Genomic DNA, 23,308 nt, shown 5'->3' with positions numbered 1-23,308 from the left:
TTTTCTTTAAAGATTTTACTTGTTTATTTGAGAGAGAGAGAGAGAACAAGCAGGGGGTTGGAGGGAGGGGCAGAAAGAGAAGGAGAAGCAGACTCCCTGCCGAGCAGAGAGGCCAACATGGGACTTGATCCCAGGACCCTGGGATCATGACCTGAGCTGAAGGCAGACACTAACCGACTGAGCCACCCGGGTGTCCTTATCTCCCGGCACCTTGCTGTGCACCCCCGTGTCCAGTCTGCGGCAAGTGGGGAGAGTGTGACATAAGGTATTTTGGTGAATGGCCGTTTTAGGGAAAGCTTGAGGTATCTTCATATGCTTTTCTACTTTTGCTCTTCGGTTAAAGTTGAGGGGTGTAGGGGAATGGTGGCACACACATGCTGCTTCTCTCCTGAGATCCCAGTGCGGGACCCAACCTTTAGATTTATTCTATGAATCCCTCTGAGGGGAATACAATGAAACACCTCGCCCCCAGTCATTCTGGACCAAGATTTACAGACACGATTACACCTTCAACCCAAGAACCTAAGCACAAATTAAAAGCCACGTTGCTGAATACAAACACGATTTTATTCTTTGATCATGAAGTTGAATTACAAATACATTCCCTCTTGTTTTAAATGTTAGGGAAATGGACTCACTTTAAGCACCCAGGCTGAGGGGCTGTCTTTACAACCCTATGAAGAGTACTTGAACGTGGTCAGACTTGTGCCGGAGAACTTCCGAGATTTTAATAAAAAAAGGGAGATAGATCGCGACCAGCTCATGACTGTCCTTGCCAACGTGACGCATCTCTTGATCAGAGCCAACTACAATTCTGCAAAAAGGGCTCTTTACAGGTATGTTTTGAGAGAAAGGGAAAGCTCGTGGGGAGGGTCTTTAATCTCATATTCATCTATTAAGAATGATGTGTTTTCAGTGCAGTATATTTTACTTGATTATTTCAAGAGCACAGCTAATGGAACCGGTTGTCTTAAAAAATACTTTTATTACAATTTTAGTGAAGATGTAAGAACAGTTGTCCGTGACAAACATGCCACAGTAGGAGGTCATCTTGAGGTCAGGATCGGAAACCTTCAGGGCGGTTTTCTGAGAAATGCCTGATAAGTTCACAGTTGTCTGACCACTTTGCATGCGGTTTTTACCCTCCTGATGTTAATGGTCTTAGATTTTACCGTACACTTAAGCTAATGTTCCCATCCTTGGCCATGTGATTACTTACTATAGGCCAATTTCTGGCAGTGCCAGCATGCACGTTGGACACAGATAAACAAACACAGATTATACATTTAGAAACAATCTCTGTATTCGAGGTAGGATGATTGAATGGGTTAGTCTTTCTGAAGTGTTTCAGCTCTGACTGGGCAACATCAGACCCTTTCCACGGCTGTCTAGGCACCTGCTCTTCTTTGCAGACAATGTTGCAAATGTCTCAAATGCTGCAGAGGCCTTCTAGGCAATACCGACAGCCGACAGCTTTCAGAAATCATATTGCTGTGAAAATCCGTAGCTCCTTACAAAGGTCCCATCACCTATTTGTTTGAACAGAACTTTTTAAAGAATCTACCTTCATCGAGGTGTTAGCTGTCGTTTGCAGGAGGGCGTCTGAGTCACGGGGTGACCTCTGTCTATTGGTAGGTTGGATTCTGTCTCTTTGGATACAGCTAGCCCTAACGTCATAGACCTGGCCGTGGCCACCGAGGTGGAACACTGCGAATGTCCCCAAGGCTACGCAGGGATCTCCTGTGAGGTAAGGCTCCTCTTCTGCCTTCCCCTCTCCTTCCTTCTGTTCTTTCTGAAGGAGAAAAAAAAGCACATTAAAGGTGATACAATGAGCCGCACTTGAATTTTAACTTTAGAAACCTACCATTTGGATCAGACATTGGGGGGCTATAGGACTATTGGACATCAGTGTTTAAGGCAATCTGGTGCCTCTTCTTGGGGGGAGGTGGTTCTGGGACACCTGGAAATGGCCCAACTTCAGTCTACTCTCTTGCTTTAGTCAACTAGGAAGTTGCGCTGCCCCTGCTGTAGTTTGCATTTATTTTTTTTAAGATTTTTATTTTTATTTATTTATTTGAAAGAGAGAGAATGAGTGAGAAAAAGCCTGAGAGGGGAGAGGTCCGCGGGAGAAGCAGACTCCCCTCTGAGTAGGGAGCCCGATGTGGGACTCCATCTTGGGACTCCAGGATCATGACGTGAGCCCAAGGCAGCCGCTTAACCAACTGAGCCACCCAGGCACCCATGTAGTTTGCATTTCTAAAGAGGACTGGACTTGATTGCATCTGAACATTTATACATCACCAGCATGACACCTAGAAAACATGAGACAAGCCAGGCCCATTTTGAGACTTTTTAGGAACTCCAGTTGTGTTAACTGAGGTGAGCTCTACTTCACAATGAAGTGTGTGAGAACACACTTGCTATCACCAGTAAAAGTCACCTGTTGCTAAAAAATATTTTTGAAATACAGTTTGAAACTATTTGGACATAAATATCGATAATAACTCTCTCCTGCCGAGGACTTCCTATGTATTTGGCACAATCCTAACCTCTTTCTGTAGGAAACAGCTAGGAAGTAGTCATGTCGGGTTCCAAGCTTCATCTTCCCCATCAACCACCACACGGTCCTGCCTCTCTTGTGTTTAAGACCGATGATGATCGGGACACCTGAGTGGCTCAGTGGGGTAACGCCTCTGCCTTTAGCTTGGGCCATGATCTCAGGGTCCTGGGATCGAGCCTCAAATTGGGCTCTCTGCTCAGCAGGGAGCCTGCTTCTCCCTCTCTCTCTGCCTGCCTCTCTGCCTACTTGTGAGCTCTGTCTGTCAAATAAATAAACAAAATCTTTAAAAAATAATAATAATAGAAGAATAAATCCTAAAAAAAAATTTTAGGGCGCCTGGGTGGCTCAGTTGGTTGGACAACTGCCTTCAGCTCAGGTCATGATCCTGGAGTCCCGGGATCGAGTCCCACATCGGGCTCCCAGCTCCATGGGGAGTCTGCTTCTCCCTCTGACCTCCTCGCTCATGTTCTCTCTCACTGTCTCTCTCTCAAATAAATAAATAAATAAATAATCTTAAAAAAAATTTTTTTTTAAAAAAGAAAGACTGACAATAATCATGAACCCTTGTCCTTGGCTGTGAGATTGGGACCATGATTTTTACAAAGTGAGAACATTTAACTTATGAGTTGTTTTTACAAATCTTTATCAATTATAACTTTGCAGTGAATAGTTGGCCTGTGCTTCATAATGTAGGTTTTTAATGAAATATTTCTATTTCTCTTTTAAATATTTTACAGGGTTGTTTCTTTTTTGACCCCATGAACTTTTTTTTTTATATCTAAAACATATATTTTTAGGACAAAGAATTATCTGTAGGACCTGAGTCCTGTTTGCTTATCAGGACCTGTTTGCTTATAAATGACCTTAAGGCTACCTCATAGTGTGTGGCTTGCGGTGGGTAGATGAAGTAGATGATTAGAAGCCCAGGCCAGCTAGACCAAAAGGGGGCAGCAGTGAGCAGATGCTGCTGGAGAACTCCAGGTCTGCTGGGTTTAGAGGAAAATGTGCTTAGGACACTGGCTCAAGGAAGCACAGGAAGCTTAACATATAATTTTAAGTGTTTTTGTCGGCAGAAGAACTCATTCTTTCATTAGCAACTGATATAAGGAAATCAGGCAGCCATAGGTAGAGACTGGAATTCTTAAGAGCTCTGTAGCCACCACACAGACCCCTAGGCAGCTCCCCCTCAGTGCCCATCCGTAGACTAGCCCATTGTCCTTGATGGGAGCACGGCTGCGTGGCGGCATTAAGGGAACTTACAAAAGGTCAGTGTGAATGAACACATGTATATGTACTCATATGATGAAAATGCAATTTTAATATTTTTTACAAGAGTGAAAACCAGATCCACATCCCTGTTCCGATGGCTCCATGGGAGTATGTTGACCTCCAAAGTAATTACTCCCCAGTCTGCACTTGAAACACCATTTTATATCTGGGGCAGCCCTGAGAGGCTCTGTGGCCACAGGTCTGGGAGGTGTGACTCTTTCCATTAGCACAGTGGGCATGGGGTCTAATTGTTCCATGTTCCAGATTCCACGTCTATAAAATAGAATAGTTCTCAGGGTCATCCTGAGAAGGATGGGAAGCACTGTCTGGGATGGGGCCCCCTGCTCCTCCCAGTCAGGGGCAGCATTGCTGGATACCCTGGAAAGCACACCTGTAATGTTTGCGGTTTGACACAGACCACCCTCGAGTGCTTTGATGGTAATATGTAGTAACTCTTACCCAAAAGAAAAATCAAGTTGAGCGGAAAATGTCCTCTTGATTGAAACCCTGGTTAAGTGACTGAGTTTTACATGATTATATGAGATTTACATGAGATTTACATGATAATATTATGGCAAGATACCACAAAGGCGGAGAGCCACTAGGTTTTGATGGTAGCCACCACTAGGTTTTAAAGGTAGAAACCTTTAAAAAGAAATGAAGAAGGGTGCCTGGATGGCTCAGTCAGTTGGGTATCCTACTTTTGATTTCAGCTCAGGTCATGAGATGGAGCCCCATGTAGGTCTCCACGCTCAGTGGGGAGACTGCTTGGGATTCTTTCCCTCTCTTTTTGCCCCTCCCTTACGTGTGCACTTTCCCTCTCTCAAATAAATAAACCCTAAAAAAAAAAAAAAGAGGACTGGATTATGGTGATGGTGCACCATTCGGTAAGTTTACTAGAAAAATCATTGAACTATATCCTTAAAATGGGTGCATTTTATGGCATGTAAATGACACCTCAATAAAGAAGTTCAGGGGGAAAAAGAAGTATGTTTCTCTACATGTGGAAAATGGAGCAGGTAATACTCCTAGCCTATTGACAAGAAAATGATCTGCATGATGTACAAGGTTGCTTTTGCCCACGTGTGTCACGTGTCCCTCTCTTGCAGTCCTGCCTCCCTGGCTATTACCGCGTGGATGGAATACTCTTCGGAGGAATTTGTCAGCCCTGTGATTGCCATGGCCATGCAGCTGAATGTGATATTCATGGCGTTTGCCTTGTGAGTCTGTTGCTAAAATCTGGAGTGGAGTGCCCCGTCCTACCCACCCCAAAGCCACCCGCTGTGCACAGCGGTTAAAAAAATAATGCTTCCTCCATAGGAGATTATTCTGGCCCTAGTAGACCCCAGAGGATAAATTTACAGACTTAAGATCCATGGTATAATATGTTTCCTGATATTCTCCCCTTGCTCTTTTTTGAAAAAAAAGTTACTTTGGTGAACATGGAAAAGAGATAGATCATGTTATTGCAGATTTTTTATTAGAACACCATATTTACTTCGTAAGATTAGAAAGAAATATAAAGGTAGAAAATATCTGGTGATTTAAAAGAATCAGGTCTCTAAAATGAAAGTGCTAGAATTTCTTTAACATACTATACAGTATGTCCTCAAAGGAATACTAAGACATAATAACCACACTCATTTGTGCAATATATAACGTTTTACAGTTCGGCTCGGGTACACTCTTCAAACAAGTACTTCTTTCCTGCAACAGGAGTTGAAATGTAGCTTGACAAATACGCAGTTAATCTTGAGAATGAACTTTGGGGTGGATACAAGGCAAGACCTGTTTTTTCACTTCAGTCAGGAATTCTTTTAGGCTCTTTTGCCTGGAAGCCAGGCCACAATCCTGGGTTCTAATGGATTTGCGGCACAGAGACGGAGAGAACGCCTGTTTCCACCAGCTGAGTCCTAGTCACCACACAGGGAAATGTTCAGGTTCTTTCCTGAAGAGATTGAGTCCCAAGGATAGGGAAAATTTATTATGAGACCCGTAGAGAAGATCTCATCACGATGCCATGGATTGCTTGTTCTCTCCAGAACCTAATTTTTCTTGATTCTGTAAGGAAAGCTTTCATTTTGTTCTTTGTTTCATCATTCTGGAAAGCAAGTGCCTATAGGAGTTATACAAAGTGATGTTTTACACACACACTCGGTCCCCCAGGATCAGTTTCCCAGAGCTTGATGAGGTGGTTGCTTTTTTAAAATGCCTCTACCTTTCCATTTGGGTTTTTGAGGTCAGGCTTCCCGGGACATCGGCCCACACCTCGGGCTGCCCAGCGGGTTGTGGTGGAGGCATCCAAGGCTTTAGGTATAGGTAAGCCAAAAGGGTATTTGCCTGTGCTTCTATTACTTTATCTTTACAAAAATATATATACACATTAAAGTGAAAATGCTAAGTAGCAACTGGCCTTTACATTCTAAATATAATAAATGATAATAATTTTAATGGAATTTTTCATTGAAAATTTGATTTTTAATTTTTAATGGAAAATGTTTTGGAAATAATGTTAGATTTACAGAAGGCCTACAAAAAATAACACAGCAAGGTCCTGTTCAGCCTTCACCCTGCTTCCCCCGGTACTCACATCTTGCATTACCGGAGTACGCTGATCGAGATTTAAGAAATTCCTGTGGGCACAATCTCATCAACAGAACAGTGGACTTCACTGAGATTTCATCAGCATCCCCACTCATGTCCCCTTTCCAGCCTCAATCCAGAACCGCATTGTACTGGCTGCCTTCATTTTAGGACAGCTTTTCAGGTTTCCCTTGTCTTTCATGACTGGCACTTTTGAGGAATCCTGGATATTCTCTGGAACGTCCTCAGCTAGCGCATGTCTGTTTTCTTGTGATTAGCTTGAGGTTGTGCATTTTAGGTAAGAAAGCATGAAGGTGACATGCCCCTTGGGTGCACATTGTCAGGGATGTTAGCCTGGGACATGCGGGTGAGGTGCTGGCTGCCAGCTTTTTCCACTTTCACATTATTATTTTTGCCTTTTTAAGTCATTCACATTTGAAGGGGCAAAAACAATAAAAATTTAGATTGAAGTTTAAGGAAACCTAAAAACTTGGTAACATCATTTATCTTGGTTTCATCAAACTTTTTTTTTTCTTTTTCCTATTCTATTTTAAAAAGAAACCTTTGAATTCTCCCCTTTGGATAACCATTTCCAGCCCTGGGCCTTGCTTGTAGCCATCCAGCTTCCAGGAACCCACTCCTGATTTGTAGGTTATCAGAGAGAAAGTTCCAACTGTTCTTACTTAGTGCCCTGTCCTTTTCTTTTTCAAAGAGTCGTTTCAGGTTTACAGCAAAACTGAGGGGTAAGTGTAAGGGTTTCTCATGTACCTTCTGCTCCCGCACACATACAGTCTCCCACATTATCAACCGTCCCCACCCCCCAACCGGGGACACACACTGGTACCCATGATGACCCCACACTGACACATCACAGCCCCCCAAAGTCCACGGTTTACATTAGCCCCTTCTCTGAGCTCTTTCTGCTGGTCTTTGGAGGAGAAACCAGTTTCATTTCTTCTGAAAGAGAAAGGCCTAATAGGCAGTTGTGTATCTTGGACCCTCCTGCTTTTTCTTCTTCATTCAAGAGAAGATGTTTCTCCTTCCCGGGGAGATGAGCATTCTCCTTCCTCACATGCCAGCTCCACCAATGGAGCTGGTCACGTAAAGGGACAGTGACCTGAAAAAACCTTGAAACAGATTTGGTAGGTTTGGGTTTTTTGATTTGTTTTGTTTTGTTTTTAGCAGAACCATGTAAATGGCTTTCCCAAAGAGAAAGAAAGCCCTATCCGGCCCTTTGAGCAAAGAAATCCTATCATAGATATTTTGTAAGTGGACATAATTAAATGTTTTTTAATGAAACTAGTTATTTTGCTTATACTTTTAGCTCAACCGTGTAGCCATTTACCAAAGCCAGTGACATTTTGAATTAATTTGGGTTAATAATCAAAATCAAGGTCATACAGGGGTTGGGGAGGAAAAAAAGAGCCTAAGACATTCCTACCAAAATGTCACCTAAGGACCAGCAGCCAGCGCAAAACCCAGGAGTTTTTTAGAAATGTACAACTCAGGCCCTATGTCAGACTTCCTGAATCAGAATCGACCCTGAACCCAGGTGATTTGTAAACAATTCAAATTTAGAAGCCCTGTCAAGGATATCTCTACATGAAACTGGTGAAAGCCTATTTAAAAGGATGTAATACAAATATTTATAGTCCCAAATTAAATTTAACCTATGGGAAAACTTTTGTCAACCTCAGGAATTATAGAAAAGTATGCAGTTTAGGAACTGGAAATATTACTTAAGCCGTTGAATGGAAAAAGGCCAATAAGATCTGTAAAATGAGTGGCTCTCAGAGAAGGGGGTAAAGTGAAGTGGCAAGGTAGACCCACAGGTGGGAGGTGGGGCAGGGGTGGGTACAGATGGCAGGAGAAGGCTCTGGGTAGCATAAGCCTGGGCACTGGGGTCATGGGAGGACCTAAGGAGACAGAGTCATGGGTTGACAGGGACTTGGGGAAGAATGTGGAGAATTGGCTCAGCTTTCCCTTGAGCCATGCAGCTGTCCTCATGCTCGGTGTTGCTTCCTGTGTGGCCCGCTGTGCCCATCCTGTTTCTCCTGGTACTTCCTACACACCTGATGTGGCGTCATTCTGCTTTCTAAAGACATGCTTTCAAGAAGGAAAGAAGTCTTTCATATTTTCCCTGTATTTATGGTTTCTGATACTCTTCAATTCTTGGTATAAATCCAGGATTTCACCTGGTTCTGTGTCCCTGACTCGTGAAGAGCTGTTTTTAGCATTTGTTCGGTGCAGATCTGACAGCCAACAAATTCTCTCACATTTTGTTGACCTGAAAAAGGCTTTCTTTCACCTTCGAGTTGGAAGTAGATTTTTGCAGATTTCTTTTTTTTCAGGACTTAAATGTTGTTGTGGCTTCCATTGTTTCAAATGAAAAGTCAGTAGTCGGTCTTATCCATGCAATTCTCTGGGTTCTTTTTTTTTCCTCTGCTTGGTTCTTAGATTTTTCTCCTTACAATTCACATTTGGTTTTTGTGTGTTTGCTTCTTCTCAGATTTGATAGCTATTATCCTGCCTTAAGAAACAAACAAACCCTTATTTGGAAATTGATGTAAGTGTATGCAGAAGTTGTAGGAAGAAAAATAGTACTTAGGGCACCCACCTTTTACCCAGATTCACCTTGTCGCTGACATTTGCCCCATTTGCTGTATTATTCTCATTATCTGTTTGTCTAATCATAATGTTTTTTCTAAACCACTCGAGAATAAGTCATGTACACTGTGCTATTTATCCGTAAATTGTTCAGTGTGTTTGTCCTGAAAATAAGGATTTTCTCTTATATAACCACAGAACATTGTCAACTTCAAAAAATATAACTTTTGTATTCTACTTTTTTCTAATCTACCATCCATTTTTCCATTTGGTCAGTTGACTCCATTGTGTCCTTTGTAGCATTTTTTTTTCCCCGCCGTTACAGGCCCCCATATAGTTCAGGTACTGCATTTTATTGTCATAGCTCCCTAGTCTTCTTTAATCTGAAGTACTTCCACAGTGTTTGTCTTTTATGATAATGGCACCTTGAAGAACACAGTCATTTTTCAAAGAATAAAATGCCCCTTATTAGGGGCTTTTCTCTTGCTTTTCAATGAATTGATTCAGGTTATACCTTTCAGGGCAGAACACCTCATTAGCGATGCTGTGGCCTTCTCAGAGAACCACAGGTGGAAGCCCACAGTGTCCACTGCCCCTCACTGGTGGTGTGAATTCTGATTACACACTCCAGCTATCGGTCAATTACTATACATTTACTGATCTTATCTTTTGCAATTAATAAGCATTGTGAGGGAGACACTCTAAGACTGGACAAGTATCATATTCGTCATCACATTCTCCATTAGGGTTAGCAGTCTCTGATGATTCTTGCCCCATGAACACTTGTATGATATTCTCCATGCTTCTCAGTTGGCACACAGCATTCTACTGTAAGCAAGAATCCTCCTTTCTAATGTTTATTTGCTTACCTACTTGATATCTGTCTGGACTCCTGGATTCCAAATTCTCCCAGATGTGACTGGTGGAAACATACTCAGTAGTTTCTGATTGCACAATGAATATTATTCATTGTTAAGTTTCTGGATTTCGTTACTTTCCTTGAAAGAAGATCAGAGTTTGTTTTGGCAAGTAGTTAAATTATCACAGGTCAGCTGGATTGTTTCAAGGTTTGTTTTTAAGTTTTGTTAGGGTGGGCCTAATAGAACCTCTACTCTAGGGAAGGTGTAGCCCTACCACAAACAAGTTTTTCTTCTGGGGTCTCTACTGGGTGTTCTGGGCATATAACAGAGATGCCCTGCACTGGCTGGTTACAATTCTAGTGGCCCTGGGCTTTGTGTGAGTTCTTAATTTTTCAGCATGCTGCATGGAAATCACACTACACACAAGAAGCTTATATTTAGTAGCTATTTGAAGGGGTCTCCCGTGCAGATTTCTGGAGGTCTAATTCTGTGAAACTCCAATTCTCGGGCCAAATCCCTGCAGTTCCAGTCTCCCCAAACTCAGACCTCTGTCTCCTCAACTCAACAGGATGCCACACTCTGCTTGGGTCTCCCCCCTCCACGGCCCACTTATCAAGAGTCTCCAGAAAAAAGACATGAGATCCTGAGGTTTCATCCCATCACCTCCTTTCTTTCACCTCTGTTGCCTAGTGTCTAAAAGAAGTGGTTCAATATGTTTTGTTTCAGTTTTCTAGTTCTTTCCCACAGAAAGACAAGTCTGGTAGCAGTTACTCTGACATGGGCAGAAGGAAAAGCTTCCCACGTATATAGATTATATAATTTAAAATTTTGTATTAATCTAGAAACAGGCAGCCCTCATCATGTCACAGAGTTTGGTGATTTGTTGGAGCATTTTTTTCCCACCCTGACTTTAAGTTATTTTTTGATGAATCAGAGAATTGTTTAAGGAAGCCTGAACTGAGTCTTCTCTTCCTGCGTGTGTTTAGGCATGTGAGCATAACACAACCGGGGACCACTGTGAGCAGTGTGTGCCCGGCTTCTACGGGCTGCCTTCCCGAGGGACTCCGGGGGACTGCCAGCGGTGTGCCTGCCCCCTCACCACAGCCTCCAACAAGTAAGCACCCCCACCAGGGAAGCAGGCCTAGTGTGGCCAGAGAGTCCATTCAGATGTGCATGGATACATTCCGAGCAGGGTTTTGTGTGTGAGAAAAGTGTGCCTCCCAGGTGGTACTTAGTTAAGATTAAAGATGGAGGGGTGAATTCTCTCTTTCTAAAAAGAACAAGTTTGGCATACCAATTTATATAAGAAAGATCATGGGTTGGCAAGAAAACATGCATACTTCGGTTCCTCTTGGTCTAGTGTGGCTTGTTAACTCTTTCAGTGCCCGTAGGCTAGGAGGTTTTCTCAAAGATTTTATTTATTTATTTGACAGAGAATGACACAGCGGAGAGAGGGAACACAAATAGGGGGTGTGGGAGAGGGAGATGCAGGCTTCCAGCTGAGCAGAGAGCCCGATGTGGGGCTCGAACTCAGGACCCTGAGATCATGACATGAGCCGAAGGCAGATGCTTAATTACTGAGCCACCCAGGCACCCTCAACCAATATTTATTGAGTGCCTACCGTACACTGAGTTATAATGGAAGGTACTCAAATATTGGAGGATTCATCCATGGCTGCTGGTCCCATGGGACCACCATGTGGTCCTGACTACCATCCACTCTCAGAGGAGTAGGAATCTGTCCAGAGTGACTCTGAGGAAGCCCCTGATCTGAGGCTTGAAGGATGGTCACAGGCAGGAGGAATGGAGCGTGCCAAGTCACGGCCGCATCAAAGAGCAGATCCCATTTGTGAAATCGCAGATGGTCCTAGAGCTCAGGACAGGAGGGGAGTGGGAAGGGTCAGTGATGCACAAGGCCTTGTTCGCCATGCTGGGCCCGGTGTGTCCACAGGCCTGGATCTGAAAGCTTATTTATCTCTCACTGGCTTACCCTTTAGGACTCTTCCTCCCTCAGCCCAGAGAACTCCCCCACGGGGATTTTTATTTGAAACCCCACTGTGTAAAGCAGATACAAAGAGGGCTACTCTGATGAAATCATAGTGGCCCCCATACCTCCCTTCAGAGGCCTCCCTAGACCCCAGGAGTAAAGGTTGAGGGGACCTTAGTGAGCAGTGGGGATCCTTTAGAGAATGTTCCCGGGCTGTCCCTTGTAAGCTTGAGCTCACTCCTGCCTGGCCAGTGTGGGCAGGACTCTGAGGCAGGCTGACCAGTGCCGGGGAACCCACAGACGGGAGCTCCGCTCAGCCGAGAAGAGTGTCAGAGAAGGCCTCCTGGAGGAGAGGGCAGCTGAGTTGGACACAAGGGATAAGGTGATTCCAGGCAGAGAGGAAAAGAAACACCCTCTGGGCTGAGGGACAAGCAAGAGTACAGACGGGGAGTGTCCAGTGCCCAGGAGAGAGGCTCATGAGGTGGGCTGCATGGCTGGGGGCCGGGGTTCTGGAGTGAAGTTCCATTGAACGTTCATAAGGAGTGGTAAAACACAAGGATTTTAAATGTTTAGAAATTCTGTGCCACCCATTGGAAAATTGTGTTCATTTGTCATGTTTTGACAGTTTCAGCCCTACCTGCCACCTTGAGAATGGGGACGAAGTAGTCTGTGACCAGTGTGCCCCGGGATACTCGGGAGCTTGGTGCGAGAGGTACTCTGTCGGCATCACTCAGCTGATTTCCAAAATCATATCAAACTTTTTTTTTAATTAAATATCAGTGATACATGTTTATTTTGATAAATAATAGATAAGTATGATTTTAGATATATAGATATATCTAAGATATCTTAGATATCATAGCTAAGTATGATTTTAGAGTTTTGGTGTGTAATGATTATTTTGCATAATTATAGAGAAGACTGTTTGTTGATTAAAAAGCATGTGTGAAAACTCCCCGGGGGGGATTTTTTAAGAATAGCATTTGGGCTCCTTGAACTCACAGGAGTTCTCATCAGTAACAATAGAAAACAGCGAGGGGCCAGGGTTTACTATTCACACACTGAAATACCCCATTATTCTGGATAGTTCCATAGTAGGGGTGGTTTGATTTAATAGCTGTCTTCTGGCGCCTGAGAGCCCATGCTGTCTTTTCCCATGTGTCAGCCCCAGTGCCCAGCTCTGGCTGAGGTCCCTTGGAGAGCCACGTCACACCCGCGGCGTGCCGGTCCAGTTGGCCCCGGAGCTGAGGGCACATCCACTGGGATTTATGGCTCATTCGGGGTACACTCTCTGTCTTCACAATGAGTGGATGCAATCTGGATGTCCAGACTGGGTGTTTGTTGCATGGCTTCCCAATCAGTCTTATGGAAAAAGAGTCCATCTGGTTTACTAACCATTCAGAGCTTCCCTGGATGGCGGGGGTAATGTCTAGAGGAACTACATGCATTTGGATCCCTCTTTCAATACTTATATGCAGATGTGCAGACGGTTACTATGGAAACCCGACAGTCCCTGGGGAATCCTGTGTCCCCTGCAACTGCAGCGGCAATGTGAACCCCTTCGAGGAGGGTCATTGTGACTCCGTCACCGGAGAGTGCCTGAAATGCATTGGGAACACGGATGGCGCCCACTGCGAGAGGTGTGCTGACGGCTTCTATGGGGATGCTGTGACCGCCAAAAATTGTCGCGGTGAGTGTGGGGGCTGTCAAGTCAGAGCCCTTACTCATGGCCATGTGGCGTCTCCATCTACTTACATGCGTTGGAAAGGGCTCAGCATATGGGGTAACTTTATCCTGATTGGTGCTTGTGTTAATACCAGTGTAGACCCAAGACCTCACTCTTCCCCTTCCCGGTGTGCCCTGCCTTAGCTTGATCTGTTTCCTACAGAGCAGGTCAGGGGGGCCTGGAAAATATAGGTGTCCTTCCACTGGGGTGGGGAAGTGGTACTTGATGGGGTGCTGACATGCTCCCCGGCACCGGGGAAGGCAGACTGAGCTTGAAGCCTGCAGTGTTTATGAGGGACAGGATCGGGGTCTCATGAGTCAGGTGGGATTTCAAGATACAGAGCGTGAAATGGGAAGGCTCTATGCTTGGAGTCTCACAGATCTGTTCCTGAACTACTGACTCTCACGTTGCCCCACAGGACTCTGCTTTCTTCCTTTCTGATGTTAGGGATCACTTAGAACCACTCACTGAAGACAGCAGGCTTTCCTGTACCCAAGATGACTAACTTGTAGCCTCAGGGCTGATATAGCCCTTGGATTTTTATGTACAGTTCTCGAAGGTGTGAAAAGAGCAAAAATGGCAATTTTATATTATTTTAATAATTTCCTGCAAATACAAAGTTCTGACGTGCTATTACAACAGGGAGACACAAGAGGGCACTAGTGATACAGAAAAGGTATTTTCCCAGGCATGCCTCCAGAGAGGGAAAAGGCTTTGTCACTATCGGCCGGTCGACTGGGTCTTGGTGGCACAGCCACCTTGATTGGTTATCACAGGAGCATAATTATGATAACTTGGTGTTTGTGTAAAGCTTCAAAGTTTACAGAATGCTTTCACTATACTCATGTGGTTCCTTTTCATCTTTATTGCAAACCTTGATGATTCATTTCTCTGTTCATTTCTTGTTTATTAAGCATTTGTTACTTCCCAAACACTGTCCTAAGGATCATAGGAGTTGGAAAAATTATGGCCCAGGTCTATTGGGGAGGCAAAACACGCATGTGGATCTCAGGCTTTGGAGTCTGACTCATGTGGGTTAGAGCTGAGTTTTGGTCTGTGTGACCAGCTGTGTGACATTAGGCCAATGTATTAACCTCTCTGATCCACAATTTCCTCATAAAATGGACATAGTTTTGTGTATATATATATATATATGCTTTACACACACACACACACACACACACACACATATATGTGTATATATATTAAGGCCTTTGTGAGGATTAATTGGGATAAAAATTTAAAGTTCTGGAAATGAAATAAATGACAGCTATTTTAAGTGCTAACAATAAAAACAGTGTTTTTAAAATTATTTTTCTATATTAATGCTGTCCAATAGAAATGTAAACGACACATATAATTTTAAAATTTCTAGTCACCACATTAATAACATGATACAGATGAAATGTACTGCAGCAATACATCTTATTTTACCCAATTATAAAAGTAATGTCATTTCGTAACATAATCAGATTTTTCAAGTATTATGAGATATTTGCTTTCCTTTTTAATGTTGAGTCTTCAAAATTCAGTGCATGTTTTATAGCCTATTTCAATTAGGATGTTAACCTTTCATAAGAAACCATTGATCTGTATTTCAATTACATAAAATTCATAGTTGCAAAAGAGAATTTACTTACCCAAGTTGTTCACATGTATTTAAAAGTTTTCATCATGACCAAAAAAATCATTCTCCTTTGTATTTGCATCTACATTGACAAAACTGCTTTGGTATTTTGTGTAGAAAGCAGATCTTGGTGATCAACCGAGGTGGGCCCGAGTTGTTGGCCCAGGTCTTAGTCTCAGTGACATCAGAGATCATGTTTGTCGCATCAGCCTCATCTGCAGGGCTCAGGAGACCTGTGCCCGCCGTGTCAGGCCAATAGGACAGGCAGCTCTGCACGGTGATCAGTGACCATCCCTGGCGTCGTGTCAGGCCAATAGGACAGGCAGCTCTGCACGGTGATCAGTGACCATCCCTGGCATTTGCACAAAGCTCTGTAAGGGCCCAGAAGAGTGTGGGGCTGCCTCTGGAGTTAGTGCTGCTTGATGTGAGTCTTTCAGGATGAGTCTGAGATGTTTGGGTGGGCTGACAAGTGGTGGGAAAGTGTCATCTAGGCCTGAGGGGCAGAGTCTGGAAAGAGGGTGCTAGAATGTAAAAGGCGGGGTCAGGCCAGGGCAGGAGCCATGGCTGACAGGTATGGACAGCGCTGGCCTGCAGAGGCTGCGCCGTCTGTCCCCGACTCCAGGTCACTGGAATAGGGGCGGGGTCTGGCCAGATCTGTGTTGAGCCCTGGAACCCCTGCAGAGGACAGAGCGGACAAGGGGAGAGACACGGCCAGAAAAGAAACTTGCTGGGAAAGTTAATGAGAGCTTCCACTAGAGCTTTTGTCGTAGGGGTAAAAGGGAAGATACTAGAAACTCTCCAGGCTCCTGGGTGGCTGAGTCAGTTGAGCCTTAGCCTGTTGATTTTAGCTCAGGTCATGATCTGGGTTTGTGGGATCAAGCCCCACGTGGAGCCCTGCATTGAGTCCCATGGCAGGCTCTGTGCTCAGTGGGGAGTCTCTTTGGGATTCTCTCTCTCCCTCCTTTTCCCTCTGCTCCTCCCTTTCTCTCTCTAATAGAGAAATCTTATCAAAAAAAAAAAAAAAAAAAGAAAGAAAGAAAGAAAGAAAAGAAAAGAAAAAAAAACTAGGAAATCTCTGTGTTGACTAGAAGGTGGGAGGGGGTGGTGTCGAGACAGGCAGGACTGGGGTCTGGGCCCAGGTTGGTGGCCCAGGCAGTGGTGTGGTTACAGACTGACACTGTCCGGATTCTTTCTAGTCTCCACGCCTTTATAAGTTTTATTCTTTTCTCATTTCCTCTTCCCTGTCCCCCAGCTTTGATGAGATGAATTCTTGTTATTTCTGGATATTTCCCTAGAAATCCTCCAGGTCTATAATAGGATCCTCCTTATGGACTTCTTAGAGGCTCCGCATGTGAATCTATTCCTGTATTTTACTAGGTTAACCCCAGTGGAAGGGTCAGTATTCAATATTGCTGACATGGGAATTCCTAGGGGTTTTGCAGGGAGGCATTTATATATTCAGGCGTGCGGGAATCAGAGAAGAAAGAGAGCCTGGGGAGTCGTCAGCTTCGGTGTGGTAGTGGGATTCGTGCGTGTGGAACGGGTTTTCCAGGGCAGCATGGGAGCAACCGAGGGAGGGAGAGGCTGTAGGAACAGCTCAGCTATTCAAGGAAACTTATATGCATTAAGTTAAGCGGTTATAATTTTTATATTGTGGGGTTCTTAGGAGAATTAAGATACATGTGAAGCTCCTAGCAGTCAGTTACTAGCAACTACTTTAAATTAATATTATTTACAGCAAGAAATTTTTTTTTTAAAGATCTTTTAATTAGAGAGCATGAGCTGTTGGGGAGAGGGGCAGAGGGAGAAAGAAACAGACTCTCCACTGAACAGAGACACCCCCTGACCCTGCCATGTGGGGCTTGATCTCAGGATCCTGGGATCATGATCTGAGCTGAAGGCAGATGCTTAACCAACTGAGCCACCTGGGTGCCCCTAGAGCAAACAATTTTTTAGTAATAACTACTATTTACTGTTAGAATTGTTATCATAGAAAGACAACTACAAATAGCTGTGAGACATCATGTCTCTAAGGTGTAGATTTCACATTGAAAAAGAAAGAAGGTTATAGTGCTTTCTGTTTATAATGAAGTTTCAATGAAATATACTAGAACATGACCCAGGCACAAAGGGCCAGTGCAGGAAGTACAATTCGTTATCGTCAGTATTTTATGGTGATCACAGGGTGAGCATCGACTTTTCCCCAGAGGCAGGGGAAGAAGGAGGGTGAGACACAAGAAGGAGTGAGGAAACCAGAGGTCGTACCTCGCCTCAGTGAGAGCCAGGTTCGAAAAGGAAGGAGTGTCCATGGGCCCCATCTCTCAGGAAGACACAGCAAGTTGAAGACCCAGAATGAGCTGTTTGAATTTGCTCCTGCGAAGTCCGGGAGACTTCTCACGAGGAGCAGTGTTAGCAACCAAGAGGCAGGAGGGGAAGGTTGAATGGGAAGGTGCTGAAGGGAAGAGAGGGCGACAGGGAGATGGGACCACGGACCGCTGTGTGTGTGTGTGTGTGTGTGTGTGTGTGTGTGTGCACATGTACGCACGTGAATAAATGTGTGTCTACCATTTTCTGCAGGAGACAACTGAGAATGGTTGGATGCTGAGGAGTGTTTGAAAATACAGGTTTTATTATTTAGGTATGGCAAGGCCAGCAGAGGCCAGGAGGAGGGGACACACCAAGGCCCTGGGGGCAGGGTGGGGGGGTTGGTATTCCGGAAGCACCCAGGTTAGCCAGGAGGGGAAATGTGAGCTAGAGCCTTTGTTGTGGTTTCCTCAGGAAGGAACGGGCAAGGCAGGGTAAGCACGGTTAGGATTGGCTACTTGGAATCATTTCAGCAGGCTCCGGGGCAGAGGAGCTGTCCCTCATTGTCTGATGCGGGGCTTGGGGTGAGAGGTCAGGGGGATAGAGGAAGTGAAGCCCAAGTGAAGGAGAGGGCTCCTACGAAGGTGTTTGCGGGTGTGGGTTCTCGATGGGGTTGTTTGCCTATGAAAGGTGTCTGGCAGGCAAGCTGTTTACTTGCTCTAGAAATTGACTGGCCTTGGCTAGGGCAGTCTGTCCAGGGTCAGCAACGCACCCCCCTCCCACAGGAGCCGTGTTTAATGCAAAAGTGAGTTGAGTGTTCAAGGGTAAGCTAGAAGAATGGGCAGTGGTGAGTGGCTCTTGCCACTTGCCCTTGCCCAGCCTGGGGGGGGGGGATTCCTAGACGATCCACCTACACCAGGGAACACCTCCGCAGGTGTCTTGGACACAGTCCCTGACGGAGGCAGAATTCCACTGCCTTTCTTCTGAAACTCAGTCTTCCAGCATCGACCATGATCCCCCGCCGATCACTGCGGGACAAAGTATGCTCGGCTTGAGAGAATTTGTGGAGTTTTCCTTTTCTTTTCTTATATCATTATAACATCTGAGAGAGTGTACATTTCTGGAGTCCAAGTGTTCAAAGACCATGCACATTTCGGGGGTATTTGGTCAAGAGCTTACTAGATATTTTCAATGAAGAACATATTGACAGCTGTGCTATAAATATCAATTAAACATTTCAGGAGCCATTAAGTTGTACCACTTTGCAAAGGTGGGGGGCTTCGTAGTTTTGAACATCAGCCTTATAACCGTAGGTAAAACTGAAATGTTTGGCTTGAAGGTGAGTATATTGGGGCTACAGGTGACTCGTGACTTAGAACAGGGAAATGTTTTACATTAAACTATGAAATGTAATATTAGCTATTTAGATTGTTATAACTGAGCTTTAAAATATTAAATATTAAATACATGATCGGAATAAGACGAGAGGGCTAAATTGATTTTGAAATCTCCATTGTATGTTTTTTTATGAAGATTCATTGATAAACCTTGGTGGCTCATTTTTACAATTTCAAGGAATTCATGCAATTGGTTAAGATCATTTGCTAATTGTTATCTTAAGAGCCTCAGTGGTTTTTCTGTGAAATGGCTCCTTCCACCAACCCTGGGTTGGCTTACTCTTTGGAAAAACACTAAATTAACAGTTCTTGCAGAGTAACCTTTTCTTTTAGTTTTAGGAGTTGAAACATGAATATTTAATGTTTTTCCTTCGGGGATCAAGGGATCTTACCACAACCACACCCAGAAATGGGCACAAATATGTCTCTTGTGTGTGTGTTAGCCTGCGAATGCCACAGGAAAGGCTCCCTTTCTGATGTCTGCCATCTGGAGACTGGACTCTGTGACTGCAAACCACATGTGACTGGACGGCAGTGTGACCAGTGCCTGGTAAGGAGCCTACTGGCCATTACAGACATTCACGTGTTTGTCGGTGATTTCTTTTCTTTTTTTTTTTTTAAAGATTTTATTTATTTATTTGACAGAGGAGAGAGAGAGAGAGACATCACAAGTAGGCAGAGAGGCAGGCAAGGGTAGGGGGGAAGCAGACACCCTGCTGAGCAGAGAGCCCGATGTGGGGCTTGATTCCAAGACCCTGAGATCATGACCTGAGCCAAAGGCAGAGGCATAGCCCACTGAGCTGCCCAGGCGCCCCGTCAGCGATTTCTATAATTGATACCTTGACTTTGGTTCAAGTGGAATGCCCTTCAGGACTGCCAGAAAGAGCTACTGCCCTAAGCACGGCTGGTGATTGCCGGGTGTCCTGACTTACAGAGTCTGTATTCGGTTTACAAAGGACTGGAGTGATGTCATGACCACTCTTGGATTCTGTGAAACATTGACGTTTGATTGGGGAAACATGCTCGTAAGGATTCGTGGCTAACTAAAGTGTACTTTGGCTTCCACGCTCCTGCCCCCACTGTGCAACAGCCTGGCTATTACGGGTTGGACACGGGGCTCGGGTGCCTGCCTTGTGACTGCAACATGTCAGGCTCTGTGTCAGACAACTGCTCCGAGGATGGCCGGTGTCGCTGCGTCCCGGGCGTAGCTGGGGAGAAGTGCGACAGGTGTGCCCACGGATTCTACGCCTACCAGGATGGCGGCTGTACACGTGAGCTCTGGAATTCATTATCTGAGGCTTGATTGTGATTTCCAGACTTTTCTTTGAGCTCTCCTTTGACTTCCAGTTCTCTTAAGCCCCTTTACTTTTTCTCTTTTAACCTGGAGGATTTCCTATGGTTTTTTTTTTTTTTTTTCTGTTTCCTGATCCCATGCTTAATTCGTCTGTCATCTCTGATCAGGCTTTACGAATTATGGGGACTTAGATTAATTACTTCAGTTAGCTCTGGTTACCTTATCTGTAGAAGAGAGAAGCTAATTATAATTTCCACCCAGAAGTTACTTTTCATGTGGGACATAAAGTCCTTACCACGGCATTTGGAACACAATCAATGCTCCGTAGTGCCTGTTTTACACCTGCTTCTGTTTCTCTGTCCCAATTACCCCTTTTGCAACCACATCTCTCCACAAGAAGGAAGAGCCCCCTCCCGAGAGACAGGGATAGGTGACCTTGGGAATCACGAGGTCTCTATTAGGAACTAGAAGAACAATTTAGATAGTGAATCCAAGGGAGCGAACCTGCGGCATCTGCTCTAACCCCGTCGATTGCACAGGGGTCCTGATGTGTGTGTCTCTGTTGTAGCCTGTGACTGCGCTCACACACAGCACACTTGTCACCCTGAATCGGGGGAGTGTATCTGCCCTCCTCATACTTGGGGCACCACCTGTGATGAATGTGAGGACGGATACTGGGGCCACGACCTCGAGCTCGGATGCCAGGTATGCACCACCCGTCGCTGGGAAGTACTTCACCAGGGCAAGGTTCACTCCTTCTCTTTCATCTGCGCCCTTGACCTGCTGAACAGTTCTGTGGTTTCTGTTTAAAACTTAGTATGGGTCCAGGCAGCCAGGTGCCAGAAGCAGCCACCTTAAAGCACATTATTCTATTTTCTCCAAGAACCCCACTGTGGAACTGATGGTTTAGAAACTTTATTTTAGTGCCCTTGACACAGACGCTGCCGTGGACACGATCTTCCAGGAGAAGGGCAGAAGTCATTTTCCTGGGGGGTTGAATCCAATCTGCAGCGGTTCTATTTTCAGGGTACCTTTCCTCAGTTGAACTTGGGTATAGTTTGTCTTTTGGAAACAGACTTGACTTGGATATGTAGGATGCTGCTGCTGGGTTGGGTGTGAGGTCACAGGGTCAGCCCTGTGTGCGTGTGCCCCAGGCTGGCAGCTGCTGCCTCCTGTTGGCTCATGGCAAAGTGAGTGGTGAAAGAAACCCCTGTGTTCAATGAAGTCCCCACAGTTACTGTTCTGTAACCTGTGTACATGATGCAAATATAAAAGGAGCCTTTTTATTAAGTGAGTTTGTTTTCCCAGGCCTGCAACTGTAGTGGGGTTGGGGCCTCCAGTCCCAGCTGCGATGTGCTCACTGGCCACTGCCGATGTAAGCCGGCCTTCGGCGGACCCAGCTGTCATCAGTGCTCCGTGGGGTACAGAGACTTTCCAGACTGTGTGGCCTGTGACTGTGACCTCCGAGGGACATTGGCGGACAGCTGTGATGAGGAACGGGGTCTGTGCAACTGTGCAGCAGAAACCGGTAGCTGCTCCTGCAAGGTAACAGCCCCCTCTCTCACTCATCACTACGACTGTGAGGCTTTTAACTATTTAAATTAGGGGCGCCTGGGTGGCTCAGTCAGTTAAGCGTCTGCCTTCAGCTCAAGTCATGATCCTGAGGTCCTGGGATGGAGCCCCTCTTTGGGATCCCTGCTCAGCGGGGAGTCTGCTTCTCCCCCTGCTTCTGCATGCTCTCTCTGTCAAACAAATGAAATCTGTAACCATTTACATCAGCAGTTAGGTTTTAGACACTTTTCATAGTGAATCCTCACTACCTTCTGGGCTCAACCTTAAATTCTTGGTATGATCTTCTAGAACAATGGATGATTCTTTAAATGGAATTTTTACTGGTCGTTATGAGTGTCAGATGATAGACCTGAATGGAAAAATACTCTGAGTTTTCTGGCAGGTGTTCCAGGCGGCTGAGCAGCCTGTCTATCTTGGTTATACAAGTAAAATAGATAGCACGGGGCTTCAAGAAGATTTTGTGATTCAGGGCACCTGGGTTAAGTGTCCGATCTTGATTTCAGCTCAGGTCATGATCTCAGGGTAGTAACACTGAGCCTCGGGCTGGGCTCCACTCTGGGCATGGAGCCTGGTTGGGATTCTCTCTCTTCCTCTGCTCCCTCCCCAAATTTTTAAAGTAATAAAATTAAATAAATAAAAGAAGATTTGTGATTTTCTAACTGGTAAGTAATTATTGTTTCATATGTACTGGCCAGGATGAAGGAAATTTGTGTTTTGTATTTTCCCGGCAGGTAAGATTTCAACCTCTTGTTTAATCCCGTGTATTTCCACTGGTTTCCCCGTTGTACTATGTTATTAGGAGGTAACTGGTTACCTCCGCCGGGGCTTTTCCAGGTGCCGGTGATACAGGAGAGAGAGAGAGTAGCGGGCTGCTTAGTGACTAGGGAGGAGGAAGGGAAACTCATGCAGATACTCTGTCCTGAGGGTAATGGCAACATCAGTGAACCTGTTTTGGGGCGACAGCAGCTTTCATTACAGAGATCAGAATGGGAGGGGCCTGCCTCAGTCATCACCTCCTCCTGACCCATTATTGGAGTCACCTGGGTCCTTGGGGTGGTGTCTCGGGTTTGCTCCAGGAGAGGCTCATCAGGGGCCCTATATATTCCCAAAGCATCCACGATGATTCTGATGAGTCACCCATGCCTGAGGGAGTGGATGTTCCTTGAGGTTAGGGCGCTTGCCTAGGGAAACAGCTGCTTTGGGGACGCTTGAGGGTCCAGAATTATTTTTGTGTTTCATTTCATTTCTGTTCAGAAGTCCCATATCTCTCTCTCTCTCTTTTCAGGTTAAAATAAATGAGTCTTGCTTTCTCTTTAGGAAAACGTGTTGGGTCTTCATTGCAGCGAGTGTCAAGCTGGGACCTATGCCCTCCGCGCCGATGACCCTCTGGGATGTACCCCCTGCTTCTGCTTCGGGCTGTCCCAAGTCTGCTCTGAGCTGGAGGGTTATGTGAGGACACCGGTAAGTTACACATGCGGGAAAATGTGCTAACGTGCTTTTTTAAACCCTCCCTCCCTGCGCC

General features: G+C 45.1%; 1 protein-coding gene across 1 annotated transcript in view; it reads left to right on the top strand.

Moving 5' to 3' along the window:
* LAMA1 (laminin subunit alpha 1) overlaps window positions 1-23,308 on the top strand; it is a 157,286-nt gene that overhangs the window by 71,031 nt on the left and 62,947 nt on the right. Inside the window, exons 14-24 of the mRNA XM_059139976.1 lie at window positions 625-836; window positions 1,636-1,747; window positions 4,939-5,049; window positions 10,866-10,993; window positions 12,492-12,578; window positions 13,345-13,556; window positions 19,364-19,470; window positions 20,011-20,191; window positions 20,783-20,919; window positions 21,523-21,759; window positions 23,104-23,247. Coding sequence (XP_058995959.1) covers window positions 625-836; window positions 1,636-1,747; window positions 4,939-5,049; window positions 10,866-10,993; window positions 12,492-12,578; window positions 13,345-13,556; window positions 19,364-19,470; window positions 20,011-20,191; window positions 20,783-20,919; window positions 21,523-21,759; window positions 23,104-23,247 — 1,668 coding nt within the window. The remainder of the gene's footprint in view (window positions 1-624; window positions 837-1,635; window positions 1,748-4,938; window positions 5,050-10,865; window positions 10,994-12,491; window positions 12,579-13,344; window positions 13,557-19,363; window positions 19,471-20,010; window positions 20,192-20,782; window positions 20,920-21,522; window positions 21,760-23,103; window positions 23,248-23,308) is intronic.

This window comes from Mustela lutreola, chromosome 11 (genome assembly GCF_030435805.1).
Source record: "Mustela lutreola isolate mMusLut2 chromosome 11, mMusLut2.pri, whole genome shotgun sequence".
Taxonomy (NCBI): domain Eukaryota; kingdom Metazoa; phylum Chordata; class Mammalia; order Carnivora; family Mustelidae; genus Mustela; species Mustela lutreola.
Note: the sequence above shows the minus strand (reverse complement) of the source record. Positions and strands in the feature narration are given on the sequence as shown.